General features: G+C 41.5%; 1 protein-coding gene across 1 annotated transcript; it reads left to right on the forward strand.

Annotated features, from left to right (window-relative positions):
- The first annotated feature begins 16,232 nt into the window (after window positions 1-16,232).
- SOAT1 (sterol O-acyltransferase 1) lies at window positions 16,233-26,890 on the forward strand. The gene is given in 13 exon segments (XM_019471150.1): window positions 16,233-16,381; window positions 16,472-16,535; window positions 16,950-17,077; window positions 18,840-19,122; window positions 20,213-20,291; window positions 20,992-21,073; window positions 21,784-21,829; window positions 22,986-23,115; window positions 23,524-23,621; window positions 24,106-24,204; window positions 24,707-24,842; window positions 25,681-25,826; window positions 26,693-26,890. Coding segments are annotated over 13 exon segments (1,479 nt in total). The 5' UTR covers window positions 16,233-16,250; the 3' UTR covers window positions 26,750-26,890.
- Window positions 26,891-27,491: the final 601 nt, after the last annotated feature.

The raw sequence follows: 27,491 nt of genomic DNA on the forward strand, positions 1-27,491 counted from the left end.
TCCGCAGGCCTCCGGGCGCCCTCAGGGCTGGGGCCTGGGGGGGAGGTGGGGGGTGGGTCTCGACGCTGACAGGGGGCACCACCGCATAACAACACTTCCGCGCTTGTTTCCAGGGAGTTAGTGGAGAAGGGAGCTGACTTTATGGTCTGGGGTGTGCTCGGAGCTTCGGCAGTCCATTGGTGTCTGCAGGGTTCGGGCTTTTTTTCCTGCTGAGTGTTTTGCGCGTTGCGGGTGAGCTGTGGAATGACCTTAACTTTGTTTTGGTACCTGCCTAGTTCGTGGAGAGCTCTGCTGATACCGAGGATGTAGCACGCCGGGTCTGCTAGTTAATGTTATGCCCAAGGGCCGAAGGAAAACCTTGGTGATCTGAAGGGTTGTTTGGGATAAGATTATTTAGCATAAGCGGTATTGGAGGTAGAAGATGTGTCCTCACTGTGCTACCAAGCCTTTTGAAATGCAAATATGTACTTCCTATAGGGTGTTGCTTTTCTCCTAAGGCATGCTTATAATTACCAGTGTTTTGAAAGGGAAGATGGAGAAACTCAAGGTTTCTGAGACCTTTTATGAGTACCATAATGCAGTCATGTCTAAAATCAGGGAATTTCTGCTGGGAAATCTGATAATGGGACGCATTTGTGCTTCTGGATGTCCTGCAAGTGCTCAGAGTGGGGTGAATGGAGTGACTGTTTACTAATTGTGAGGAGCGATTCCCTTTTGCGAAGGCGATGGTGAACATTTTGGAGTTATCCTGGCATTATGTCGTGATTGATTTATTTCTAGCAGAGATCAGAGGGAAGGTCTGATGCCCTCTTTACACACTGATGTGCTGATAGTTGCTTAGGTACTGTAATGTTATACCTCTCATCATATGGAAACTAGACTAGGAGAATACTTGTTTCATAGACTTCCCCTAGCACAGTTCTTGTTTTGTGTGAAAAAGGCTTTGTTGTGATCACTTAGCCTATCAGAATTGAATAACTCTTTAAGTTAATTGCTTTAACTTTTTTTTTCTCCCATACATGACTTTTCCTTCCCCATCTTGCAACTCTAACTCCTTTCTGTTAGCCTTTCAGTCACATACTCTAACCACCCTGCACCAGAGAGGAAGCAGTGCCTTCTTCACCTCTTGAAGAAGTTGAAAAGTGTACTGAGAAAAGAATTAAACTTGTGGTCCTCTGTTAGATCTGGAAAACCTGCACCTTTAAGGACAGATGTGGCTCATGAGAATAGCTTAACTTGGATCAGGAGGCAGTGGAGAGACTTGCTAGTAGCCCAGGGAGTAACTTGTTAGTACATTAATTCATATGGCAGCTTGTTTTCCCCCCTCCATTGCTCTGTAGACCCTCTTGTGAGATCAGAGTGATCCATTCTTATCCTTTGATAGGGTTTTGGGCATCTCTCATGTGTAAGAGCAGAAAGATTGAAATGTTTGCCTGTCCAGGACCTCTACCTGGTTGTAAGCCCCAGGTGAGCAAAACAATCCTTTGCTCTCATCATGTGGCCACATCTGTACTGGGAACCTCGTGGGAAGGCTGGGAGGTAGAAAGAGTAATGTCTTCATGATGGTGACTGATTTGTGTTTAAAGGTGAGAGGGGTATTCAGGAGGGTTGCAGCAGTAACTGTGCACAGAGCTGGTAGAAGTGGGTATGTCCTGCTAGCTACCTTTCTGTGGCAAGATTTACCGTATTCTTGCCTGGTTCTTTCTATTCTTCATGTAAATGCTTTTTGCGTTATGTAAATTATGATAGTGTGAGCTATCAGATGTTGTACAAAGCCAGCTGGGAAGTTTATAATTTTTATGGTCTTTGTTTTATAGCTTGTAGACCTGGCTGTGATCTCTTGAGACAGAGGGAGCTAAGAGAGGCAGTGCTGCAAGAAATGGTGTTGGTGATTAAATTAGCGATTTGTTGTTTGGTGTTGCAAAAGAGTTTTTTTTCCCCTTTATGCTGTGATGCCTGAAAGGAGAATGGGAGACTAGAGGGACAAACACAGGAAGCTGAGTCCTGAAAACATCTGATCATAAGTCCTGTTTCCCTTTTGCAGAAGTGCCAGCCTCAGTATTCTGAGGAATCCTTAAATAATTATGTTCTGCCTTCTTAGCTTTTCTACAAGTACATGAATTTTCCTTGCCCGTCTCTAACAGCTCATCTGTGCTGGTGCATGTATTCTGTTCATTAGCAACAAAACACGTCTATCTAAGAGTTTGTGCCAAGGTGAAAAAGATATATCGAAAAGGAGAAGTGTTAGCTTGAAAACGTTGTTACATACATGCCTGTGTGGTTTTCTGGAAGTCCAGTTCTGAAAATTGTCCCTGGTTGTAGCTACACCTCCGAGAGCTTCTTGAGCTGAATTTTGTGGAGAGTGTGCTGGAATGTCACCTTGTGACCAAATTAGAATCCCCTTCCCCTCTTTTTATTGAGAATTTTCTGTTTTCAGCCTAGCTGTGGTGCTTCAGGTGTTCCCTACTAGCAGCTCTGTCCCCAGCAGTGACCTTTGTCATTGAATCTGGCATAATTCAAACCTGATTCTCTCTTCCTGTTTTTCCGTGGTTTGCAATGCAACCGTTGTCTGGCCAAGCAGAGTACAAGGATCTATTGAGGAAGCTGCTCTTTCAGTAAGCACTGAAAACTTGACAGGAAGGGGCTTGGCTCAGGCAAAATAATGCGGGTGATTCTGCAAAGCAAACCTGCCACATCTCTCGGAAGACAAATTTTGCTGTCCGACTGACTATCGGAAAGCATTTGCAAGGGCTTTTTGGCCTTTTAAAGACTTCACAAAGGCTTAAGTCATTTTAAATACTTAGGAGGTATGTAGGGAAAGGAGGGAGCTGTGGGGAGATACTGTGGTAGTGGTGGGGGGAGCTTGCTTGGTTATTTTGTTCCTTTACTGCTTGTAGTAAGGGAGAGGAAGTGTGAGCCACAGTAAATGACTAGTACAAGTGTGTGCTTAATTTCCCCTACCCTTGCTCTGAATTTGTAATGGAGGGAAGAAAGTCTAACTTTAGTGTAAAGAAGGCTATGTAAATTTATTCTTGAACAATGTAAAGAGTAAATGAGTTTTTTGTCATTAATTATCTGCTATCCTTTTCTGGTCTAGCTAGGCAACAATGGCAGGTGAAGACTGTGTAAGAAAACGCCGGTCTGGCTCCGCTACAACCTGCAAGACCCCTGAGAATGAAGAAATGCAGAGGAGACCTGAGAGCGAGAGGTCATTTCAAAACTCAAGCAATGGTGAGACTCTTTCGCTTGGGATTAGTTGTGTCTCTGTCATGTGATCTCCTCTAAGGTGTCCTTTCTAGCTCATGGCTTTTGCCTCTTTGCTCTTTCATTTCAGTTTTTCTGCTTGTCGAAACGCTGCAAAGGTGGAGCTCCCTGTGTACCAGCTGCAATTCTTCAGCAGGTTTAGGTTGTTTGGAGTGCTGTCCTGCAGAACTTTTCCCTCAGGTGTTGTGTACTGCAGTGCTTACAGGGATCTAGAGTAAAGAAAGTGATTGTCACAGGAGAAATGTGTGTGATGAGGAGGAGAGGCTTTAATGCTGTAAATGGTGCAAATGCATCTTGACAACAATTTTGAGTAATCCTGGTAAACACTTTTTCTGGGGACTTCATCTTGCTTCCTTTATAACCTTTAAGTATGTGGCTTCCTCAAGATTGAACAAAATGGTGTTTAACATACCAGGCTAAGCTGGTGCATCCATCCTGACAGACAGATGGAGGTAGGATGCCACAAAGAAGGATTCTCTGTTCCTGTAGGGCTCTCTTAATGTCAGAACAGCTCCCTTCTATCCAGTCTCAACCTTGGCTGCCTTAAAAGGTGTAACAGAACAATAAACAGTTGTGTTTGTATTCATTTATATTGCAGTCACCTTAAAAGTAATGTGGCTTATAGTTGGCTTTGTGGAAGGGTCACTGCTGCATATGTCCTGTCCCTTGATTTGCAGGGACAATTGTGTGGCAGCTTGAGTGGTTTTGCCTGTGGACTCTGTGGACACCGTGACTGTCTCAGACTCCTGGGTTATGCTGTACCACATTCCAGCCCAGTGATAAGGAGGTTAGCAATGAAATTGCAGCTTGTTTCCTTTCTCTTTGGGAGATGGAATAAGCAAAAAGCTAAACTAGTTTATCACAATGTGCCATGTGAGTGTAAGTTCCAAAAGCCTGGGGCCAGTGACTCAAGGAGATAATTCTACTGGTATGCTTCTGAATATTGTCACTATTTCATAGTAGTAATTTCAACTGAAATGGGAGTTGGAGCCAATTTAAGTTTAGGACAAGTCAGATTTCTTCTTGCAAAAAATACGTTGGAGAGAAAGTCATCCCACAAACTACTGAGAGAACTGGGATTTTAAGCTGTTGGTGGTACCATTGTTTTAATTGAATCGAATGGGACTGATCCATTAATGCTGTTTTTAGAAAATTGCAAGGAGTTGATGGCTACTGGAAAACAGTCATGATGGGTTTAGAAGCAGACTTCCACCTTTTTATCCATAGAAACACCTTAACTGTTATGCATGAATTTGAGTTCTTGCAAGCTTGTGGGTGAAGAATATAGCTATGATAATTAGCACTCAATAGGTGGGTGTGCCTGTCTTTAAAAGCCTTTCATTTTAATACCTCTGAGATGTGGCATAGTGCCACTGCAGATCAGATACTGTGGGTGTGTAGCAAGTAAACATTCTGGGGTAGATCTCTTGTAAGTGTACTGAGCTTTCATGCGTGTACATGTACCTGGTGGGTTGGCTTAGAACAATGCAGTGTGTTTTAATACAGTACAAACTGCAGTGAAGGACAGCTGGGAGGAATCCTGGTTAGTTAACATTAGGTGCCTCTTACCTTCCAGGGTTGCTGCCAATTCAGCAGAAGTGTCACAAAGACTTAAGCGTTACCGGTTTTTGCAGACTCTTTGCTCAGCACAGTGATGGGGACAACAGGAATGCTACAGGGAGGTAGGAGACATGAGTCTGATGCCTGACCACATTATAGGCCCGGGAGGAAGATGCGTCCCTCTGGTCAGGAATTCCTCCATACAGTGGGGTTAGATCAGCATCTCTGTGGCACAAAGGTTGAAGCTTTACAAAGTTGAAGTGTTCACATGTTCTAGATAGCGGCCTTTTCATGTAGTCCAGTATGCCTGCATAAGTAGGTAGGGTTTTCTGTGAAAGCACAGCCGAGGTGGAAGAATTTCTCAAAAGGAATAGCCATAGACTTTTTTCTGGCTTTCTTTTGTCCTAGCCATTCACTTCTGAATAGCTGTTTCTAAGGCGTTGGTCCTGATGTGTACAAAGGCAGCATGAGGCTAATGATATGCTGTGTCTGGCACCATCCTCTTTATACTGTACCATCTTAACATTGGGTGTTGTGTAGAGTTTTAGACAAGATGCATGTTTATTGCAGTTAAGGGATTCTAGCCAGGTCAAGACAGTATCTTGTATGCAAGTAAATATGTAGTGTCTTTGTAGCAATTACTTCTGTAGAAAAACAAAACCGCTAATGTGATTTCCCACCCTTGATCCTCCCTGATCAGCAAACACAATCTGCTTTTTAACTTAAGAATTAATGTGTCAAGGGCCAATTGACTTGTTTCCAGAAGTGTGTGAACTTTCTACATAAATGTCTAGGCTATTAATCCTTTCTTTATTAAAACTCAAATGTATTGGCTGATCTGAACTTGCTTAGAGGAATAATTTTAATCCGTATATTGGCTTTAGAGCTACATTAGGTCTGACTTCCATTTGTAATAGTTAGGTTATTTTTTTTTCTTGCCTCATCAATGCTGCTGAAAACTGTCTCATTGCTTGCTGAGTTCTAAGACTGAGTAGTTTGTACTCAGGTACCCCCAAATTTATAGTTAGGTGGAAATATTCATAGCTTTGAGATTGCCAGAAGAATTTTTCTGTCCCTTGATGTGTTTGTATCTTGTAATCATTCAGCCTGTAATTTCACTTTGACAGAGTAGCTGAACTTCTATCACTTAGTCTCATATATCACTTCTCCTCCTTGAATTGGCTCCAGTGTCATAATTAAACAACTTATTTGGTCCTGGCATAGAGTCAACAGGTGATCTAGGCAGGAATAATCCCCTGTCAAAAACCGGGCTTCCGTAATAAGATTAGTCTTATATATTTTCAGCTGGAGGTACATAAATAAATATAAAACTGTTCTCCTTAATGGGATATTGGTATCGGGCAGTACCAGTTGCAGGAAAACTTACCTGGAATGAGCATAATAGAAACTGGATGGGCAGATCTTAAGGTTAGAGAGGACATGGCTCTTAAGCATGTGTCTGAGTGGCTCTAAAACGCTAAGATTACACCATTCAAAATAGTAAACTGATGGTTGTGGAGTCTACCCTTGTTTCCTCAGAAATCAGAAAAGGATTAGAAGTGTCTCCAGAGACTGATCTGCAAACAAGCTATGTGGCATATCTTTGTTTGGTGTGAGTAAGCCTGTTTGGTAATGCTGGTCTTAGAAAGGGGTTGTTATCTTCCAATGAAGAGGTTACTATTGATCATTCTCAGTGCAAAAGTTCATGAAGCTGCATGAATTGTGTGTGCCTACTGATAGATGTAGGAGGAGGGAGCTCTAAAACAGGGAGCAACTTGGAAAGCTTTAGGGTTTGCTGTCTGACTCACAGCAGTAAACGTTCATTGTATCAACAGGCTATTTCTTATGGATTAATGAATTTGGGTTTAAGCTGCTTGAATTGAGTTTCTTGGATGTGTTTCAGGGAGATGGATCAAACAGAGCTGTCTTGTCTGAGCCTAGGTAGATTGTGGTAATTTAGGCGCGCTCATGTTTTGCAACCCCTGGGTTTGGTGAAGGTTGAGCAGTTTCTTGTGAAGAGCCTGTGGACATGCTGGCATGACGTGGAGGATGCTAGTGTTTCCTCCTGCTAGTGAAGAGGCTGTTTGGGTCCCATGTCCCTGTAGAAATAACTTTTTAACTGAATTCTTTGCCTAGGTGCAACGCAGTGACCTAGGGCCTGTGCATTCTTTAAGCAGATCAGCTGAGCTGTGGGAGCAGTCTAGTCATAACTTGCCTCTGTTTGCTGAGTGGCCAAATAAATTATCCTAAGTCAGAATAAGACTTATTAGCATCAAATTATTAACATATGTTGTATTGTACCAGATATGGAAGACTTCCCCTCTTTACAATAACCTTGCGCTAGGTTGGCTTTAACATTGCTCTCCTTCAGACATCATCTTCAGTGTTTCTGAAGACTGAGCCTTTGAATCTAGGTATCCAACAGTAACAGGAAATCCTTCTGCCTATGTTGCTTTAACCTCTTGAGTGGTAAGTTGTCTGATCAAGAAATAATGAAGATAATATTTTTAAACTCTTTTAGGGAAGGGCAGTATTGGGTACAGTTTGTATCTGACTTTCCATGAAGATCCTGAAGCTAAACAGATCCTGATATCATTAGGGGAAAATGCTTCTGAACTGTGAGTGGTTTGCTTGGCTGTTCTGAGAAGTGTCTTTTTTTGAAGTACATGTAGCAAAAAACTGAAGTTTGTGTGCTTTTCCTGGCTTTTCTGCGAAAAGGCATTTTTGTCTTGAATGCTATGCAGGGATTTAGATAGCAGTAGTCTCCCTGGGTTGTTTTAACTACTCAGTAATAAACTTAGTGCCACAATGTGGGAACAGTGTGACTGCCTGGGCTGCAGGCAGCTTTTGTGGCTGGTGGAGTCACTACAGGCTGGAACTGTAACGCTGCACGCAAGCCACGGCTCTACTCAAATGACTTATTCCCACTTGTGCCCTTGGTGGTAATTGCAGACTGTAGCGGTTAAATAAAATGAATGCTTTTTAACACAGTTAATTTTTGAGAGCTTGCTTAGTAGAGTGCTGGCTAGTGTCTTACGTAGAAGCTGGTTTTGTTGGATCCCAAGCTGCAACACTAACAGATCGTATGAATGGGATACTTCTCTAGTCATCTTAAATGTCACTTATCTGTAACATGTACAAGGGTAGGTTGAAAAAGGGACAATGAGATCCTTTAAGAAAGGTAGTTTGTAAGTCTTTTGTGAAACTTAAGTTGCTCAAGTTTTCAATAATAAAAAGCTTTCTCAATCTTCAGGTGATCTTTTATTAGCCTGGTTTCCTATGGAAACAAAGCTTACATTTAAATTGCTCATTATTTTTTTCTTCTGACTTTTGAACCTGCTTTGAGTTTGGCCTGTGCAAAAGTGTCGCATCCTACAAGGATCAGTATCTACAAGCCTAAGACAAGTGGTTAGCTAGATAAAGATCTTATCAATGTCTTTGATGGGAAGGGAACACAAGTCCCATTAAGTTAAAACTTCTCCCTGTGAGCAAAGCTCTTTCAAAGCAAACTCTGCTTCAGTCTCCTGTGAAATTTCCTACTATTTCATACTAGCCTTCAAAGAAGATTTTCTTCCTTATGACTTTAAATGTATTTCCCATTTTCTTAAAGCATATCCCATCTTGTTTTAAATGCTAAGATGTGCTTGCTTGTATTGTGCAGTCCATTTTTGTAGTGCTGTTGCAATCCCAAAATGATACAGGGGGATCCAGTCTTCATTTTCAGTGTCAAAGGAAAATGAAGATTTAAACTTCTCAGCAGTGTACAATTCCTTTTAGACTCAAAATCATGTGATGATTCTCTTCTCGAATGACCTCACAGAACATAAGTAGCAGCTTGCACAACAGAAGATGAGTGATTCAAGATGATGAGTTTGTGTTCTCTGATATCTGCCTTGTGACACAGATTGAGTTTATGGGGCGATGCAACACAGCAGAATGAGTTGTTGTTTTGGGGTGGGTTTTCTTCTGCAGGAGACTTTGTTCTGGAAGAGAAGCAACAAGCTTACAGGTGGTTTTACTTTGTTATGAGATGCATATGCTAAAGACATGGAGATCTTGATTTTAAAGCCTTTTAAAAGATGCTGTGTTTCTAGTCTGGTCTGTGCATATGCACTGGTGTGTGGGTGAATAAAGCGATAGGAGGGACGCTGCATACAATTTAGCAATTACAATGTCAGCAGGTCAGAGACTGGCCTTGTTTCCTGTACAATCATTAAAGCTGTACATGAAGTATCTGTAAAACTATATCCATCTTTAAGGCCTTGTAAGTCAAAAAGGGGGTTTTATTTCCGAAGTGAGCCACTCCTGGGTAGTTATAATAACTGAGACTTCAAATGCAAGGTCTGACAGGAAATATATGGTCAAAGCAGTGGTTATTTATTTTTAGCTTAGCTTACAAAGGAAATAGTGCTATCCCTTAAGTCTCATGTGTCCTGTCCTCTTTGGCCATGTTGGATGGCTTCAAGCAAACTTGGTAGTCTTGAAGACTGGCAGCTGGATAAGACACACAAATTCTTACCTTTCTGCAGGAAAGGTTAGTTATGCTTTGAGCTCAACAGCTCTGTCTGGTCTGTTTCCTAGCAGGTAACCACAAGGTGGTTCTTAGTGTAGTAGTAACGGGGGGAGGGGGCTATTAATACAATTGTGGAGTGGTGCAGTGAGGGAGTAGAGCCATTGAGGTGATATGAAGGGCATACGGTTCTGCTTGTGGAACAACTTGATTTTTTTTTTTTATTTATTAGGGGGGGAGAGAGAGAGAGGGGGAAATCCATTTGAGACCAGCAAAGTGCACGAGCTGAGTGGGACAAGGGACTCTCTAGTGGTATCTTACACTCTCAAATTGTTTTCCAAACTGCTGTTGTTCGGCAAGCGTAACAGCATGATGAGCTTAAATGCTGAGGTAATTTTCTTTGTCTTGGAGGTGAGATACTTAGCAACCAGGAATTCTATTTTTGAGAAAATGGATCTTTGCATGCAGCCAAAAATTCATGGTGTTAAGCAGTTTCCTTGTTTGTTGCTGCATTACAAGGCTGCTAAGTAATAGGCTGTTGTTGCTGGTCTGTTCTTAAGCCTATAGCTTGTGTAGCAGTTTTTATAGACAGAAAAAGATCTTCGTGCTTGATTGGGGCGGGGGAATTAATGCTGCCAACTGAGCATAGCTTCATTAAAGATAAAGTGCCTTGTTTCATTTAACTCTTCTCCAGTATTGGAATTGGAGTAATCTCTGAAGCAGGTCTATCTAAACTTCTTACAACTGGTTGCCCATAAAAGCACCTTCAGACTAGCGTGCGTCACAGAAGCACTTGCTTCTATTAAAACAACACACTGTGCATTTTGTGTGCATAGGCTGTGCACATACAAGGAGGCTGCATTATGAACTGTGATATTGCTATGAATATGTCTTTTTGTCATGCAGCAGCACAACACTGGCAACTCTAGTGTAAATCTGTTAGCTCATGCTTCACTGGAACGTTACTAAAGAATCAGTTCGGTACCCTCTTTTTCTCAAAGTGGTAGTGTTGTCTTAAAACTGAATGTGAAAGTTGTAATGCTAGCTATATGTTACTGTGTAAGGTAATGGTGTAGCTATAATTGCCAAAGGACATGCACAAGGCAAGGTTTGTTGCTATCTTTTCACCCTGACTAGTATTTTAGGGGGGTGGATATTGCTGCTTTAATCTTGCTTTTCCTTCATGTGCAAGACTCTGTTTTAAGTAACTTTATCTTCTGTTTTGTCATTCTTACTGGAGAAGTGAAACACCAGCTGGCTTGCCAGCACTCTACAACCATTGCAGACAAACCTTGTCTTAAAACTTAACTAGTCTGAAATGTCTGATTTGTGTATGTTGTTCCTTTTGATGTAATAGAGGCATCTCAGATGTGTATAGTTCTTTATGCAAAAGAAAGGTGGTATTTGAGGCTTTACATATTAGCCAATGGTATTAGTAATGGTAAAAGTCAGATGATGTTTGTGGCATGGTTAGACCTGACTGTTTGCTTAAGCAATGAAACATACTGAGGAATATAGACTGATATCTAGCGCTTCTCCTGGGGGATGACAGGAGTGGGAGTAGCCAGGTTTGAACACAGGATAACTTTCCAACTTGCCATTTAGCCTATCTCAGAGCTGGTTACGGTATTTTACAGATAGTCGTGACTTGACTGCCTTGTCTATTGGCAATGTAGAGACCTCCAGACAACCTAATCTTATGCCTAGTTCACTGTGTGTAAGATAAAACTCTGATAAAAGATCAGCACACTTGGATATGACCTTCTAAGGGTTGTTCTAATTGCTGTTTCAAGGCTGAATATGTTTAGGGACCTTGAAGATTTGCAGAGTTGCTGATGGAAAATAAAAATGCAGCATGTTATCAGCTGTTGACTGCCTTATAGTGCTGTGATCCTAAATGGCTGTTTAAAATACCTGGTCATAGCTTATGAATTTCCTGCAGCTTAGTTTTGAACTTACTGGGACGTTACTAGAAGTCAGAAGCACTAATGAAAAATCAGTGTCTGAGCTATTGTATGTTGTGCTTTCTGTGTTCTTAAGACATGCAGCTCACATCACTGAAAATACAAATGTTAAATATTTGCTTTCCTTCCTTAGGCCGGGTTGATGTCGACCATGTGATAACAAGGAAAATGCAGCTAATAGCAGAAGCTGAGGTAAATATACTCTAATGCTTGCTTGTGGGGAGGAGTGGGATAATTGACCCTGAACATCTTTTGGAGAGTCACTAGTCTTGGAACACAAATATCCCTCTTCAGTCATAGCTTGAGTGCAGTGACTTTTATCCAACTCTCTTTCTCTCCTCTTCCTCTCTTCTGACTTTGCACAGGGGAGGTAGTATTATCAAATGCAGTTCTGTCTTACTTGACCCCGATAGGTTGAAGTCCAAAGATAAGAATGAACTTTGAGGCCTGTAAATAAAATGGAACTTCCCTCACCACTAACTTTTTGCAGTGTGATTATCAGCTAGCCTGCTTGAATATTTAGTCTTTAAAATGCTCTGTGTCCTGTTATCCATTGAGTAAAGGGCAGCGCGTAGCCTGTATCCCACAGCTTCTGTTGCCCTGGCTGTGGAGATGACCTTCCTGAGCCTTGATCCCACTCTTTTTGTCAGTGAGTAATATCCTCAAAGGAAATAGCACTGGCTATTTCCAGCGTAATCTGTGTCTGTGTGAGCTGCCATTGTCTTAGCTTATGTTAAGGTGATTTATGCCCAAATTAAATGAAGTTAGCTAACAATGAACTGCACGCTCCTTGTTGGTCATTGTTTTGTAGCATGCATGTTCTTCAGGTCAAATCATCCTGCACTCTTGCTTCATTTTATTGCAGAGAATTCCAGTAGTAGTAATAGTTGATAATATAGCATGATACGTTGTGCAGTTTTGTTGTACAGGAATTGTAATTACTGTAGGGTCTATGCACTGGTTGTATTTTATTTAATCTAATGAGAACTCATGCCTTGCTCTCCCAATGCAAACACATGCATATGTTGGTATCAGCCCTGGAAGGTTGTATTAGGAGGAGGCAATCTCAGCAGAGTGCTAACTAAAGGGAAGAGGTAGCTTAAGGAAATAATTTCTGTTAAACTCTTGCTGAGAGGAGAGTAGACTGAAAAAAAGGGGAGAGACTTTAAAAAAAGACAGGGTTTTGATAGGAATGAATAGTGCTTTGTTTGGCATGGGAATTTGAGCAGTCCAAGAGGAGCAGGAATTTCTATTTGACTTTTTTGGTAGGGATATGTGCATGCATGCTGTAAAAGCAGGCTGTACCAGAGGGCACCAATGTCTTCTGTTACAGGTTGTAGTTCCAAAGTACTCAATGGTGTGGTTTTGTTTGTTTTTTTTCCTCCTGTTTTTAAAGGAACAAGTCCACATCTCTCGCAGAGACATCTTCTTCTCTGCCTCCCAGAAAAGCAATATCTAACAGTAGCCAGCTCCTAAGAGCTTCTGTTTCATTAAGCACTGGTGAAGCTTGTTTATTGTATACTGGCAGCTGCCAAATAGGGGAAAAATGTTTTTATTAAGTTAAATGTTAATCTGCTCTTTCTCCTACTGCAGCTTCTGTTTCAAGAGGTCTCTCTGGATCTGACCACTATGAAACAGGAGGAATGTAAAGTTCTGATGCATCTTGACTTCAGAGTCTTCTGGGTTTATGTGGTCTCATGGCAGGAAATACAAGACAATCTGAGGAGAGTGTCGTGGTTTAACTTCAGTCGGCAACTGAGCACCACACAGCCGTTTGCTCACTCTCCCCCTCCAGCGGGATGGGGGAGAGAATTGGAAGAGTAAAAGTGAGAAAACTCGTGGGTTGAGATAAGAACAGTTTAATAATTGAAATAAAATAAAATCCTAATAATAATAGTAATAATAAGAATAAGAATATACAAAGCAAGTGATGCATGATGCAATTGCTTACCACCCACCGACCGATGCCCAGCCAGTCCCTGAGCAGCGGCCCCCCCGGCCAGCTTTCCCCCAGTTTATGTACTGAGCATGACGTCACATGGTATGGAATGTCCCTTTGGCCAGTTTGGGTCAGCTGTCCTGGCTGTGCCCCCTCCCAGCTTCTTGTGTACCTCCAGCCTTCTCAGTTGGTAGAGCATGGGAAGCTGAAAAGTCCTTGACTAGTGTAAGCACTGCTCAGCAACAACTAAAACATCGGTGTGTCATCAACATTATTCTCATCCTAAATCCAAAACACAGCACTATACCAGCTACTAGGAAGAAAATTAACTCTCTTCCAGCCGAAACCAGGACAGAGAGTTAAACTTACTACTTGGCTGTTGTCGTATTAGTAGCATTTTGTAAGAATACATCATCTATTAATATATTTTGTTAGCCTACAAGTTTTGCTTCTAGAGAGGGCTTTTTAGCTTAGTTTTTTGGGTGATCTATTGTATAAAATCAATCCAAGTGTGCTTGGAAATGAAGGATATATCATGGATGACAAGTGTCCATCAGTGGAAATAGACTCCTTAAAACATAGCTGTGGAAAGAGGTCTGTGTAAGAGGCAAACGTATCACTGCTGCAGCTTAGAGCTAACAGATCCTGTTTCAGTTATCTGGCTTTTCCTTCTTTTCTTAGACCTTGTGCTTGTTCCTTTTTAGCAAAAACAATGCTGCTCCAGCTTTCTTTAGCATAATAGTTAGGCACTGAAACATAAACACCTACTGACAAATGAGCTCAAGTGTCACAAATGCCTTTTTGAGAAGCATCATTTTTGTCCACAACTTCCAGGCTCTTTCTTTCCCTCCTTGAAAATTGATTTCTTGGGTTTGTTACTTTTCAGCCTTAAAGATTAGAAAATAGGTAGCAGTTGGGAATTCTGAAGGTGATCAGGGAAACATACGTGTTTGTTAAGCAGCTGATCAGTAGGAAGACTAGATGAAATAATATGTAGGAAGGAGGATTATTCATACTCATAATATGATTAATCATGTAGGAAGACTTGGACCTTGAATCTGGAGGCAAACTTGAAAAATCCCAGGCAAAAGGATGGTCAGACAAATGTTGCTAGTAGACGCTTGCATTAAAAAACCAAAACAGAGTATGCAATTAGATTTGAAGTCATTTCTTGAAACTTGCTTATCTCCTGTGCTGAAGACGATGGCTATCTGGCAGAGTGTTCTCGAAAGGCTTATTCAGAATTCGGGAATTCAGTTCAGGAACTCGGGGGTTAGCTTTCAGCCATGCTTCATCACAAGGCTCAGGTATTGGGAAAACCATTTGGTGTCTGAGGACTTGACATTAAGGAACTGAATTCTCGGAAGTCTTGTAAATCACTGTCTTCTGAAGTGCTAGAGATCTTAGGATCTTTAGATTCCCAAAGTTCTCACTGAAATACCGTGAATGCATGTTGCCTTTTTCTTTCCTTAAGGGAATTAATTTTGCCTGCTTTTTTCTAGTCATAAGAATAACACGCCACTGTGCAAATCTCAGGATCCTCTCTACATACAAAGAGTAAGAGAATTTGCACCACAGCGAAGAGCTATACAAAACTCAGTGTAGCACTTTCTGCAGAAATAAGTAACTTTGACCATTTTATTACTCAGTTTCTTCTAAATGCATCCAGTTTTAAAAACTCTACGTGGGGTGTGGGAGGTCAGGTCTTTGAAAGTTCATGTTATGAGACTAAATAGCAGATCCAACTATATTGCAGACAGGAAAGTACAGGAATGAATTACACGTGCTAGTTTTCAGGCAAGACAAAAGGAATACGAAAACATCTTAGCATTTTACAATCTGCCTTTTGAAGATGAATTATAGTCCTTGTCTGGATAACTTATTATTGGGAGGGTTAAGTAATGTTTTCCTTTCTAGAAAAGAAACTCTTTATCAGGTGAAGCAAGCAGTCTTTGACCAGGGTGGCCTATGCTTTATCCACAGCTGATTATCTCCTTTTTTTTTTGTACTGTATCAGTGCATTTTTGCCAAAAAGATGGTAGAGAGGGGGATGCTCATCGGTGGTTTTTCATGCACCCTTAGAAGTCGAGGTCTCTAGTAAACCAGATGTTTCAGAAGTTGCCTTTGTCTGATAAAATGAGAGAAGAAAAATATGAATAGGCTAAAAATGGTGCAACTTTGTCACAACTGGCTGTGCTAGAGCAGATAACCTATGTAAAGCTGTCTGAAGAAAAGGGAGCATAGAAGATTCAACTGGGATATTTGATCCCCTGAATTCTTGAACTTCAGTCTTGCTGCATACCAGTTTTGTCTCTCTGACTGCTCAGTCTTAATGCTTAGCAATGTTACCCTATTCTGTTGCTTTAGTGGAAATTTTCTGTGCATTCTGTAACTTCAGTGGTACACGAAAGTTTCCATCCAAACAGTGGTAGCAGTGGAAGGGTAAATTTGGTCCTTTTTCCTGCACTCACATCATTGAGATCGCTTCTGCATTAATGCCTGAGAACATCAATGGTGATTGCTTAGCCACAAGTATGAAAAGGTCTGTTTTTCCCTCAGTAACACTAGATGGGCTAAAAAGTAAATCTTGTTGTATTTGTTTTGTATGCTAAGGATGTAATGGGTTAAAGTTGAGAAATGTTTTCTGGGGCTCACATATTAAGTTTAGCTCAGCCTTCTTGGCACCATAAAATATGTGAAATACCTGATACTCCAGACATATATATGAAGATCATTATGTTTACTTTGCTCCTCTGTGTTGCATCTGATAGAGGAGATAAATATTATTCAAAGTCCTCTGGCCTGAGGTGTGTGAACAGGCCAGGATAAGCCCCTGATCTTGTCCAAGTTGGCTCCAACTGTTGGCAGATGGTACAGGAATGTCTTTCTTGATGCCTTGCTCTGTCCTGCTCTGTGATAAAAAGGAATATAAATATTTTACGAAAATGTATCCAGAGAGTTAAACAATCTTCTGCTCTGTGTTTACTCTTACCAGCAATTGAAGCCAGCTTTTATGAAGGAAGTGGACAGTCACTTCACAGAGTTTGTGAACAGTTTGGTAGCAAAATCAGTACTCCTAGACTCCTCATCTTCAGCTTCCCTCTTCCCAGCTTCCTGCTCAGAGAAGGAACTGCTCAAAGCCAAGTAAGTCAGTTTCAAGCTGTCCCTATAACAAGGTTATGTTTCCTGGAAGCCTTGTTTCCTTTCTTGTCTCAAATGTTCTCCTCTTTGCAGGACTTTGAGGGCCCCTCCAGAACATGGGAAGATCTTTACTGCCAGAAGGTCCCTCTTGGAGTGAGTAACTTAACTTCACATTTTCCATTAAATTGACTGAAAATACCCTTGATAGCAAACTAGCTAGCCATTGCTTTGAGGTACTCTCACCACCACCATGCGTGGTCTTATGTTCAAACCCCTGTGGACTAATCTGTCTAAACTTCTCTGTTTCTTTCTAAAACATCTCTACTACAGCTTGCAAGCTTCCGAAATGTAAACCTTAATTACAGTCCTCTCAGTACCACTAAGATAATGGCTAATTATCTTTTATCTGAGGATAAACCGAGAAAGTGTCTGTGTAGACTGGCACCCAAATTGTGCGTTAACTTCAGTCTTTTGAATTGAGATGGCAGTGATGTCATCTTACCTTACTGTGAAACACTTTGAAAGCTAACATACTGGAGGTGTGATGTGCTACGTGCGAATGGTCTGATAGCATTCGAATCTCTCTCTTAGTGAGCTGTTTGAAGTGAGTCACATCAGGACGATCTACCACATGTTCATCGCTCTTCTCATTGTCTTCATCCTCAGCACACTTTTAGTAGACTTCATTGATGAAGGAAGGTAAGAATGCTTTGGAAAGACGGGGACCAGGGCAGGGAAATGCTTGATTCCAAAGCACCAGAGGTACATGAAACTGCAGAATGGTGAAGAAAGAAGGAGGAATCTTTCCTTGGGATGTTGTTGGAAGGGGGGGTTTCAATTTGACATACTTAAAATATATGCTGGAATTCCTGTTGAGGGGATATAGTAATTTCAAATCAGATAGCTAGATGTTAGAGAAATCCTACAGATTGGTGTATTCCATGAGAATTATTGCCAGCACAGTTCGGCCTAATGTGCTTATTCATCACAAGGCTGGCAAAAGGGAGGGGTCATTATTGAATGTGGACTGCTCTAGTTGAATATATTTAATGAAACAGTAGCTTTCAGCTGCTTGCGTTGCTTGAAGGAGGAGTGTGTTTAGAAAAACTTTAAATACTTCAGCAGTCCTTCCTCTGTTTAAAAATGACAGTTCTGGAACACTGTACTTGTGCTTAAATAAAAATAGAACTTTTTGTTTTTCCTGGGGAAAAAATCTCAAGGATACTGGCACAGCCTCTGTTAAGATTGTGCTTTGTAGGTAGCCAGTTCTGAACAAGATTGTGAAAGACTGCTTTCCTCATGCTCGCTTGTTGCTTTAAATAGCATCTTTTTGGCAAGCTGTATCCCGTGTACACAAGTAGGATTACATGTTTATCTTGCTGATTATCTGATTTTCAGTGTACAAAACTAGAGCTCTATCTTGATTATAATCATTGTCCCTCTTGTCTAGGTATAAGAACAGGCTCATGCACTATTGAATATTGTTTAGCTGATCCTAACTTAATGGTGTATGGACACTGGGGGAGAATAGGTATTTAACTCGAAAATCAACTAATAGGGCTGGAATCTCTGATTACTTAAAAAAAAAAAAAAATCACTGCTATGTTCTCAGCTAGATCTGATAATTTGGATCCAATTTGCAATTGAGCCTCCACATGAGAACAAATAAATTGTGTTGGTGTAGTCTGTACTACCTTCTCCTCTGACCTTGGTTCAGAAGAGCTGCTTATGAGTAAGAGTAAGCTCTGGTGACTTTGATAGCCAGTAAGGTTGAACATCCTTTTGTTTATGTCCTTGTGTTTTAAGCTTGATTAATGAAATAAAGGACCAGGTGCACACCACATGGACATATTTGGACTGACCATCTAATGACCCTAAGTCTTTTGGGTGACTTCTGAACTGAATCCATGTGGAATGCCTACAGTTTTCACAAAGCAGAATTAAATTAGGTTTCAGTGCTAGATGTTAAAATACCTCACGCCTATAGAGGTGGGAAAAAGCCTCTTTAGGTGTTAAACTCCTGGGAAGAACTGATTCTTAACCGAACAGTAATGATGTCTTGGGAGTGTTCCCCAAAAGCTCTTTTGGACCCTGGTTCAGCAGTGGATCATTTAGTCACGTGCTTGTTCTTAGCAGAGATGAGCTTGAGCTTACTGTTAAAGCACGTGCTGATCTTAAAGATGTGCTTAAGCCCTGTGGGATTTGAAGGTAAGCTGTGCCTGACAGCATTGATGGCATGAGTCCTTCATCTGTTATTTTCTGATGTGCTTGTGGGTGGTCACTTAACTCTGCCACAGACAGCCCTCTGTTTCTGAGCTGAAAATTGTCACAGTCACTTCTATCTAGACTGTCAAACAATTATGATCTGGAAGCTTTGCATTTTGTAGCCACTTAGTGGAGTAGAAGTATTTCTAATGAAACAGTGGACGCTGAATATTGTCTCTTTCCTTGTGCCTTCTAGGCTGGTCCTAGGATTTGATCTCTTGGTCTTTGTTTTTGGGAAGTTCCCAGTTGTCTTCTGTACTTGGCTGTGCATGTTCTGTGCCACAGTTATCGTTCCATACAACCTTTTTGTCTGGTGGGCCCAAGGCTACTGCAGTTCCTCCCATCGTGTACTCCACTCTCTCTTCTATGGGATGTTGTTCACGCTCTTCCAAACAGCTGGGCTTGGATTTGGACCAACCTATATTGCTGTATCGTATGCCCTGCCTCCGGCTTCCCGTTTTATTGTAATACTGGAACAGGTAGGTCCCTACCCGGTATCTTTGGATACACTGAATCTTGTTTTCAGAATGGAAAGGGTCCTTTTTCCTAAGGAGTCAAGTGTTGCTTTTATTCATTAAATTAAGCCAGGCCTGTGGATGGAGTTTGTCTTTGACTTGAAGACAGACCTACATGCAGCAAGTCTAATGAGAAAAAGTAGATAGTAAACTTCATTTTTGACCTGGAAACCACTTGGGTTTTTTCCCCGGTATTTAAGATTTTACTGTGGTTTTTTTCTGAACATTCTTCAAGGCTGAAATTCCATTTATTTCTAGTTGTCTTGTGGATGCTAAATGCTTAAAAACAATTTTAAGAACCTGTTGTGCCATAGTTCACAAGGAAGCTGTAGCATTCCTCTTAAAAAAAAAAAAAAAAAAAAGGCAAGTAAATAGTCAACAAGTTCTTCCTGTTTCCCTTTCTGTTCCCAAAAAGCAACTCTTTGTCTTGTTGTCAGAACTTTATTGAAAGTAGAATTTTCTTTTTCGGGGGAAGGGGCGGAAGAGTGCAAGAGTGTGGAGGACTGGTCAGACCATCAGGTTAAAACAAGGGCGGTCAGAGATGAGAGTGTAGGCTTGAAGAATTAACTTTGGACTAGCCCTCCTTTTGGTCCTTCAGGGACTATTTATGTGGGGCACCACCTTATTCCAATGTAGTGGTAGTTGTTGTAGAACACATCTAACTTAAAGGAGTCAGTTTCACGACTTTGAAACATACTGGCCTATTGAAAAGGATAAGGGGTTTTTTGCTTCAATTTTCAGTTAATGTTAATTGTTTAGTGACTTACTGGTGTGATTCGGAGTCCTTGTGTATGCTGTGGTCCTGTGAGTGTAAATGAGATGTGTTTTGACTCTCCTGACTCATGATTGTTACTGTGCATTTCACCTGGCAGTGTTTTAAATTCATGTTGGTTAAACAGGCTTGTGGGCAGAGGAAGCAGCCCTTTCCTTGTAAAAGGGGTAAATTGGAGAGAAACCAAGATGTTAAAGGTGTTGCCTTAAAATCCTTGATCCAGTCTTTATTGGGAAGTTGAGAAAGTGAGAATATTAAACTGATACTCTGTCGGTCTTACAGGTTCGTCTTGTTATGAAGGCTCATTCATTCGTCCGGGAGAATGTACCCAGAGTCCTGTCCTCTGTAAAGGACAAGTCCAGTGAGTAACTTGCCCTACTTTTTTTGACAGCAGTGCATAACCAGCTCTTGTTTTCCCTCCATTGCTTTGAGCTGTCCTCATGAATTGGAGAGGTAGGATTTGAGTAGGTGACTTTGGATGGGCAGGTGATGAGGCTCTAGGCTGACCTTCTGCATCATAATTTCAGCCTGAACCTTTTCATTTGGTATTAGGCAATGAGCTAGACTGTCTTGTGTTCAGGTTGAAGTCATCTGTGTCTTAAGTCTTGTTCCAACAGGACTCCTTATTTCTGCTTTTTGGAGAAAAAGGTGTGTAGAGGCTGCCTGCACACCCCCAGTTCAGTGCTCTAGTCAAAATGACAGCAATTGTAGAAGCACAGAAGCTATTTCAGCAAGGCATGCCAGAACTGAACATGAACCCACATGTTGATACAGGCCTTGCAGCTTCATCTTTCCTAGGAGGAAAGGAAATGTGATATCACGGTGTTAGCACTGCACTACCTGTTAGTCACCCTCACTTGTTAACTATGCTTCATGGGGGGGCGATTCCATCTGATAAATCTAGTTTGTTTTATTCTCTGCAAATCCCATACCTTTAGTTCCAGACTGATGTTTTTTTGAGGTGATAAGGGTTGTATGTTGTGAGAGGGTACTGGGGAAACCGAACCTTCAGTAAGCAGAAGGATTGCAGAGTGTTCTTTTTTTATCTTCCCCTCTTCCAGGCACAGTACCTATTCCCAGAATTTCTCAATACCTGTACTTCCTCTTCGCTCCCACCCTCATCTACAGAGACAACTATCCCAGGTAATGTGAGCAACACTAATAGAACATTAAAGTAGTCTAAAAACTGAAGCCAACGTTAAGCATCCCTTAATGTGATCTATTCAATTTATGAGTTAGAGCTTTCATAAAGATGTGGTTAAGTCAGTAGCCTGGCAAGAGCAGGACTTGGTCATGAAAACTCACTGTAACGCTAATAGTATTTTGACTTTACAGTTCTGGTTTTATTTCTTTGGGAGGTGCACTTGAAGTGAAACAAATTAAGCACTTGCTACTCAATATCTAGTGACACACAGTTCCTGTAGTAGGCTTGTGTGTTGTTTTATGTGGTGCTAATAAGCAGCCCTGTCTCTTGAGTTTTGAGGAGGTAGGCTGAAGCCTTTAAAACTGGGAACTCCCAAACTTTTCTGTACTTTGCTGGGTTGCACTTTGACAGTGTCAAGTCAGCAGTCCTTTATGTGGCTATTGGGCAGATCGCCACCTCCTACGTAATTGTGTAATGCTGCCCTCCAGATACTTTTCCATTTATGGAATTGCCATAGTTGTCCTGCTGTAGTTGAAAGTAGGAACCAGCAGTTTGGGCAGATCTCTCTTCTATGTCAGGAGATTAAGAACTCTGGAAATCAAAAAACTTTTTTTTTCAGAGTATAGGTCAGTAGAATCAATAACTGAAGGGAGGTTTTTGCTGCTTTGAGGTCCTATTTAGATATGATATCACATGTTCTCTTTCCTAGGAATCCCATGATAAGATGGGGCTATGTAGCTACCAAGTTTGCACAGGTGAGTACTGCAGCTTTCTGAAGAATGCACTTTCAGAGATCATCTAAACTGTGTTGCTAAACAGTTCTCCCTTTGGCATTAAATCACTGTTTCCTTGGTGGGGGCTTACCAGAGAAGAATACTTTTTAGTGAGGAAAAAAAGAAAGTGATCTTGCTGCACTAATGGTGGTGTCAAAAAAAAAAAAAAAAAATCCTTGCTTAAACAAGCCTTTGGACTCCATTCCATGCAAACAAATGCTGCATGTGTGTGTGGAGCGCAATATCCATGCTCTGGCCCTCTTCCTTTACACTGATGCTGTATTGTATTGTACTGGCACAGCTACCTACCCGCCTGCAGATATTCAGACCAATTTTGAAATAATGAGGCCTGGAGTTCAAATCTTCAGTGCTTATTTGAGCTCAAGGTTGACCTGATCTTCATATTTGTCTGGACATGAGCTTCAGTTGCTTCTTGTGGATGTGTTTCCAAGTAATGGCTTTGCACGATTGAAACTTTTACTGTCACACAATGGATTCATGGTTTAAAAAAGCAAAACAGTAAAAAAAAAAACCCAAAAAACCCCCAAACACGAAGCATGAAAAGGCCTTTGGCTGCTTGTTCTTTGACAAAAGAGGGTGACAAAGCACACACCTGGCTTACAGCAGTCAGAGTATTTAAAGCAGTGACTTGCATTTTGACCTCAACTTCCAGAACATGGGTTCATGAGCCAGAGAAGGCCTGAGGTGATTTGGCCTGTAAGCGTCTCCTTTGAGATAAAAGAAAAGTAAGCTTTAATATTAGATTTAACTACAGTAAGTATTTTTCAAGTATTTCTGCCCTTGTCTCAAACCTAGATCACAGGGTACTTTCCCCACTTACTTTGGCATTGGCACAAATCTTCTGTGTCATAACTTCTGAGTTGGTAGGTCTAGGAGAAACTTACACCTGCTGTAGTAGGTCTAAAGACAAGTTGATTTTTGCTTCTGGCTGTCAATGTGCTGCAGAGATGGCTGTGGCTTACTTTCTGTCTGGACCCTTAGGGAAGTTTATTAGCAGCAATGTAACATAAATTACTTTGACTTGTGTTGGCAGCTGCTGTTCCTCTCCTAGAGCTGTCAAGTGGTGATGTGCTAATTGTGCGTTTCTCTTACGGAGTCAGACTTTTTTTTGTTCCAGGTGCTTGGTTCGCTTTTCTATGCCTACTACATCTTTGTGAGACTCTGCATTCCTCAGTTTCGCAACAGTAGTCAAGAAACCTTCAGTCTTCGAGGGCTGGTCCTCTGCATCTTCAATTCCATTCTGCCAGGTAAGACCCGGATTCATGAGTGACTATATCTATGGAAGAGGCGGAAGGGAGGGGAAGTGCTTGGTATGAGATGCATTCATGACAGTCAAAGATCAGCAAAGGAGGTTTTGTGGGCAGACTTCAACGTTATGGTGTCAAACTTAGAGTCAGCGGCACAAAATAAAAGCTTGGGTTTGAATTTAACTGTCTTCAAAGCCAAGTTCTAGGCTCTGTGGCAGCCTTGCTATTGCCCTCTGGGGTAAGCATGGCCTGGTGTGGTGAGAAACTGGAATACTTTTACTTTTTTTGTGTAGGTAGCACAAAGCTCATCTGTCAGTGCCTATAGAACAGTCTTGACTGCGTTACATGCTCTTGCTTATAGCTGAGAAAAAACACTACAAAACCGGTCTGAATCTATCTTGTTTGTAGGTGTACTGATTCTCTTCCTGGTTTTCTTTGCATTCCTTCACTGTTGGCTCAACGCATTTGCTGAGATGCTGCGCTTTGCAGATAGGATGTTCTACAAGGTGAGAAGCAGGAGTTATAGCTTATAAAGCTTCTAAAGTTCATTTTCCTAATGAAAAGGAAAGGGGAGGAAACTGAAGATGTCTTACCAAACAAAGCATCCACAGGGTTTTGCTTGTTTTATGCTGTTAGGGCTTAAGTTTGTTGCTGTGCTGTAGAACAGATCTGACTTCTCCTTGGCAGTCTGAATTGTTTTTAAGGTAATATACCCTGTGCACAAACAAAACCAGCCACTAGACCTACCCAATAACTCTATTAGCGCTCTTTTTATTCTTTTATCTCAGCCACTGCAGTTTGGGATAAAACCAAACTTTGATATATGGAGTAGAATGTCGAAAGTGCAATGGAAAGCATTATTTCATTGTGCAACTTGTTATATTAGCTTGGTATTATTCTGATAGGTATTTTTCAACTTGATATCCCAGAAAAGACCTGTAGAATGTTTTATGCTTAATTAGATTTATAGTCCTTCAACTGTGCTTTCAGGACTGGTGGAATTCCACTTCCTATGCAAACTACTACCGAACCTGGAACGTGGTAGTGCATGACTGGCTCTATTACTATGCCTACAGGGACTTCCTTTGGGTGAGTAACAAGCAGATGTATTCTTCTGTTTTGTTAATTAAACATTTAACTACTGGGCAAGGCAGTACATTTGTCAAGATGCAGCATCACTGTCCATTGAGAAGCACAAAAATGTCTTGCCTCAGCTGTTGTGGGTAGCCACTGTGGTTTTGAGAGATCCGTTGCTCATTTCCAAGTCCTTAATGTGTGCAAAATGTGGGTCTGAGATGTAGGAATGTAAGAATTGACTCAACAGTCTGAACTCACGTTGCACTATTTTGATGAGCTATGATAGATATTTCATGAGTGGGCTCAACCTGAGTACTTATGCAGGAGACCAGAAATACGCCTGAAGAAAAACACCTAAAATCCAAGGTGCTCTGTAAAGCACTTAGCATTTCATGTATGCCTCTTGGCTGCAGGAGGCCGTTCTTAGCTCAGGTTAAAAAAAAAAGTGTTGAAACAACCGAACTAAAACCACAGCAGAATAGCTTATAATGCTTGGTATTCTTCTCTCTTCCAGTTTTTTGGTAAGAAGTTCAAAGCAGCAGCTATGCTATCTGTCTTCACAGTATCAGCTGCTGTGCACGAATATGTTCTGAGCATCTGCTTCGGCTACTTCTATCCAGTTCTCTTTTGCCTGTTTATGTGCTTTGGAAGTAAGTTCCCGGGAGAGAGTGTATGAGTGGGTTGTGGGGTTTGTGGCTTTTTCCTTTTTTTTAAACAAGCATGCTTTGCTCTTCTGATGCCAGTTATCCTTTAGGCACTAACACACAGAACTGTTTCTTGTCCAAGAGTTGGAACTGTGGGTCCAAACTTTGTGAATGGATTTTTGCAGCCAAGTAGCTCAGTAGGTATATGTGTGTATATATATGTATATATAACCCACACTGGGTTTGCAAGCTTGGGACTGAGATGAGCAAGGTATGGATGGGGAGGAAGAGGAGCTATATATGATATACTGCTGTTCATGTGACACTGTACACATTTTAATAGCACTGCTTCTTCTTTGCCAAGCCTGAATTGAATTGGTGTATGTCAGCAGGCTGGAAGTCTTCCTCTTTAAAGTCATAGCATAAAACAAGTATTACTTTACTACTGCAGTGAGGAAGAGAGCCCATTTAGAAGTTAAAGCTCTTGCATTTTATTTTGGGTTTTGAGCTAGAATGAGTTAGAGGGCTCTAATAAACTCTAGGCCACCTCTGCTAGCATGTCTTGGTCACCAGTGTGACACAAACAATATTGATCCCCAGAGGCCTGCAGCTGGTCCAGCTTGTTGGCAAACCTCTTGGAAGTAAATGTCAGAATCAACTCATAGTATTTGCTCTACTGCCAAGCATAATCAGATTTTCTTGCACTATACTGACCTCATGGAGCAGCCTTGTTGCTCCAGAGATGAAGTGAAGGGAGGGAAAGATCCAGTGAACTCAGCTGGTCTTTGATTCTTTATTCCTTAGTTTGTTTCTGAATGATGCTTCTTGTTTTACCCCTTTCCAGTGGTCTTCAACTTCATCCTTAATGACCGTCGGAAAGGGCCCATCTGGAACGTGATCATGTGGACATCCCTCTTCCTGGGCCAAGGTGTCATCATTTGCCTCTACAGCCAGGAGTGGTATGCCCGCCAGTACTGCCCTATGGAAAATGTGAGTGACTGACCTTTCCTGTGGGATAACTGACCGTGCGAGTGGCTTGTCCTTTCTTGCTGTGGGGACAGGGCAGAAGTTAAATGGCATGAGCCTTTCTGGCAGTGTGCTGTATAAGTTCATTAGGAGTTATTTAGTCTAGAAACTAGAGAACCTAGGTAAAACTTTTTCTAACAAAAGTGCTTTTATTAGTGCTCTTTCTATGCTGATGGTATTTCACTACTTGAAACTGAGGGTGGTTTTCCCACGTTTCTGAGGACATAAGCCACTACTTGAGAGTACGCTAGGCCATTCAGGCTGTGTGAATGGAACTGCAGCACTTGGCCAGTGAGGTCAGGAGAAGCCTTTCTAGGAGGCTCACAAAAACTGAGCCTATTGTGTCTCTCCCAGGCTAGAGTGGGTGGCAGTGAGAATTGCTTGCCTATAAATGGTCAGTTTGGGGTTTTGTTGGTGTTACTTTCTGACTTAGAACTCATTTTCTTGCCATCAGATTCTGTTCTACATAAAACTTCTTGCTGTCCTAGTTGATTTCAGTTTTAAGCAAAGATGTCCCTGGGCAAACTATTTTTTGATTCTCCTCACTTAAGAGTTTGTCATCGTAAATGACTGGCTTCCTGATACAATATGCTACTAGACACAGCATTTAGCTGATGCGTCAGAACTAGGGTTAAGGCGGATGGCAGGCAAACAGCTTGTTGTGACTGTAGCTGCACTTCCACACACTGTTTAGTGAGGATAAGAATAGGGTTGCAGGATGTGAAAATGCGGTTTGATCTTTCCTGCTAGGGAAGTTTGACTTCGGCAGACCACACCACAGCTGGTGCTGTTGGCCTGTGACTAACTTGCTGCCTCTCCATGTTTTGCAGCCCACGATCCTGGACTACTTAAAACCACGTTCATGGTCATGTCATATGAAGATGTGAAAAGTGTATGCTCTGGCCGTGTCATCATCGCAGAAGATCAGAGTTGTCCTCCAAGTATTTGGACCAATGACCTAACTCACTATGGGCTTTTTCTAAGGGAAGTTGTGCCTCCTGATTATTGGGGAGAAACTGTAATTTTTAAACATTGCTGAGGCAAACCAGTTGACCTGGATTGCCACGGGCTTCATAGGCAGCATCTACTACGTGCTATCCTACTTTGAGCCATTTCCTTGCCAGAAAAACAGTGAGCTGAAGGTGGAGCTACTGGAATCCTACTCATCCAGGGGTCCCCCCAGGTTGCTGCTCTTCTGGACATCAGATAGTCTAGTCAGATTTGCTAGTAGCTCATTGTTAGCGTCCGTCCATCTTCCTTAGCCGTACCTTTTGCAATCTTTTTCTCCCTTTTGGTCATGGGGTGTCTACAAAACTTCTATTCTTTGTGTCCCTGTCTGCCGCTATGATGTGGACAAGTGGCAGAACAACAGGATATTTGCCTCCTTGCTCTGAAAATAGCCAAAGTATTCCTGGATGGCTTTGAACTGCATTCTGTGTGTTGGCTGCCTACAGATTTAAAATGGGCAGAGAAAGAAGGGATTGTCAATTTACTTGTGGCTGCATTGGAGAATCAGGTTCAGAAGCAGGGCATAGTGTGTGCAGTCTTTATATGACTTTTTACAGTGAAAATTTGTTTTCTCTGTGTTCATTACGTTCCAAACTGACTTACAGCATTTTTGTTCTCCAA

This window comes from Aptenodytes forsteri, unplaced genomic scaffold (assembly GCF_000699145.1).
Source record: "Aptenodytes forsteri isolate BGI_AS27 unplaced genomic scaffold, ASM69914v1 Scaffold289, whole genome shotgun sequence".
Classification (NCBI taxonomy): Eukaryota; Metazoa; Chordata; class Aves; order Sphenisciformes; family Spheniscidae; genus Aptenodytes; species Aptenodytes forsteri.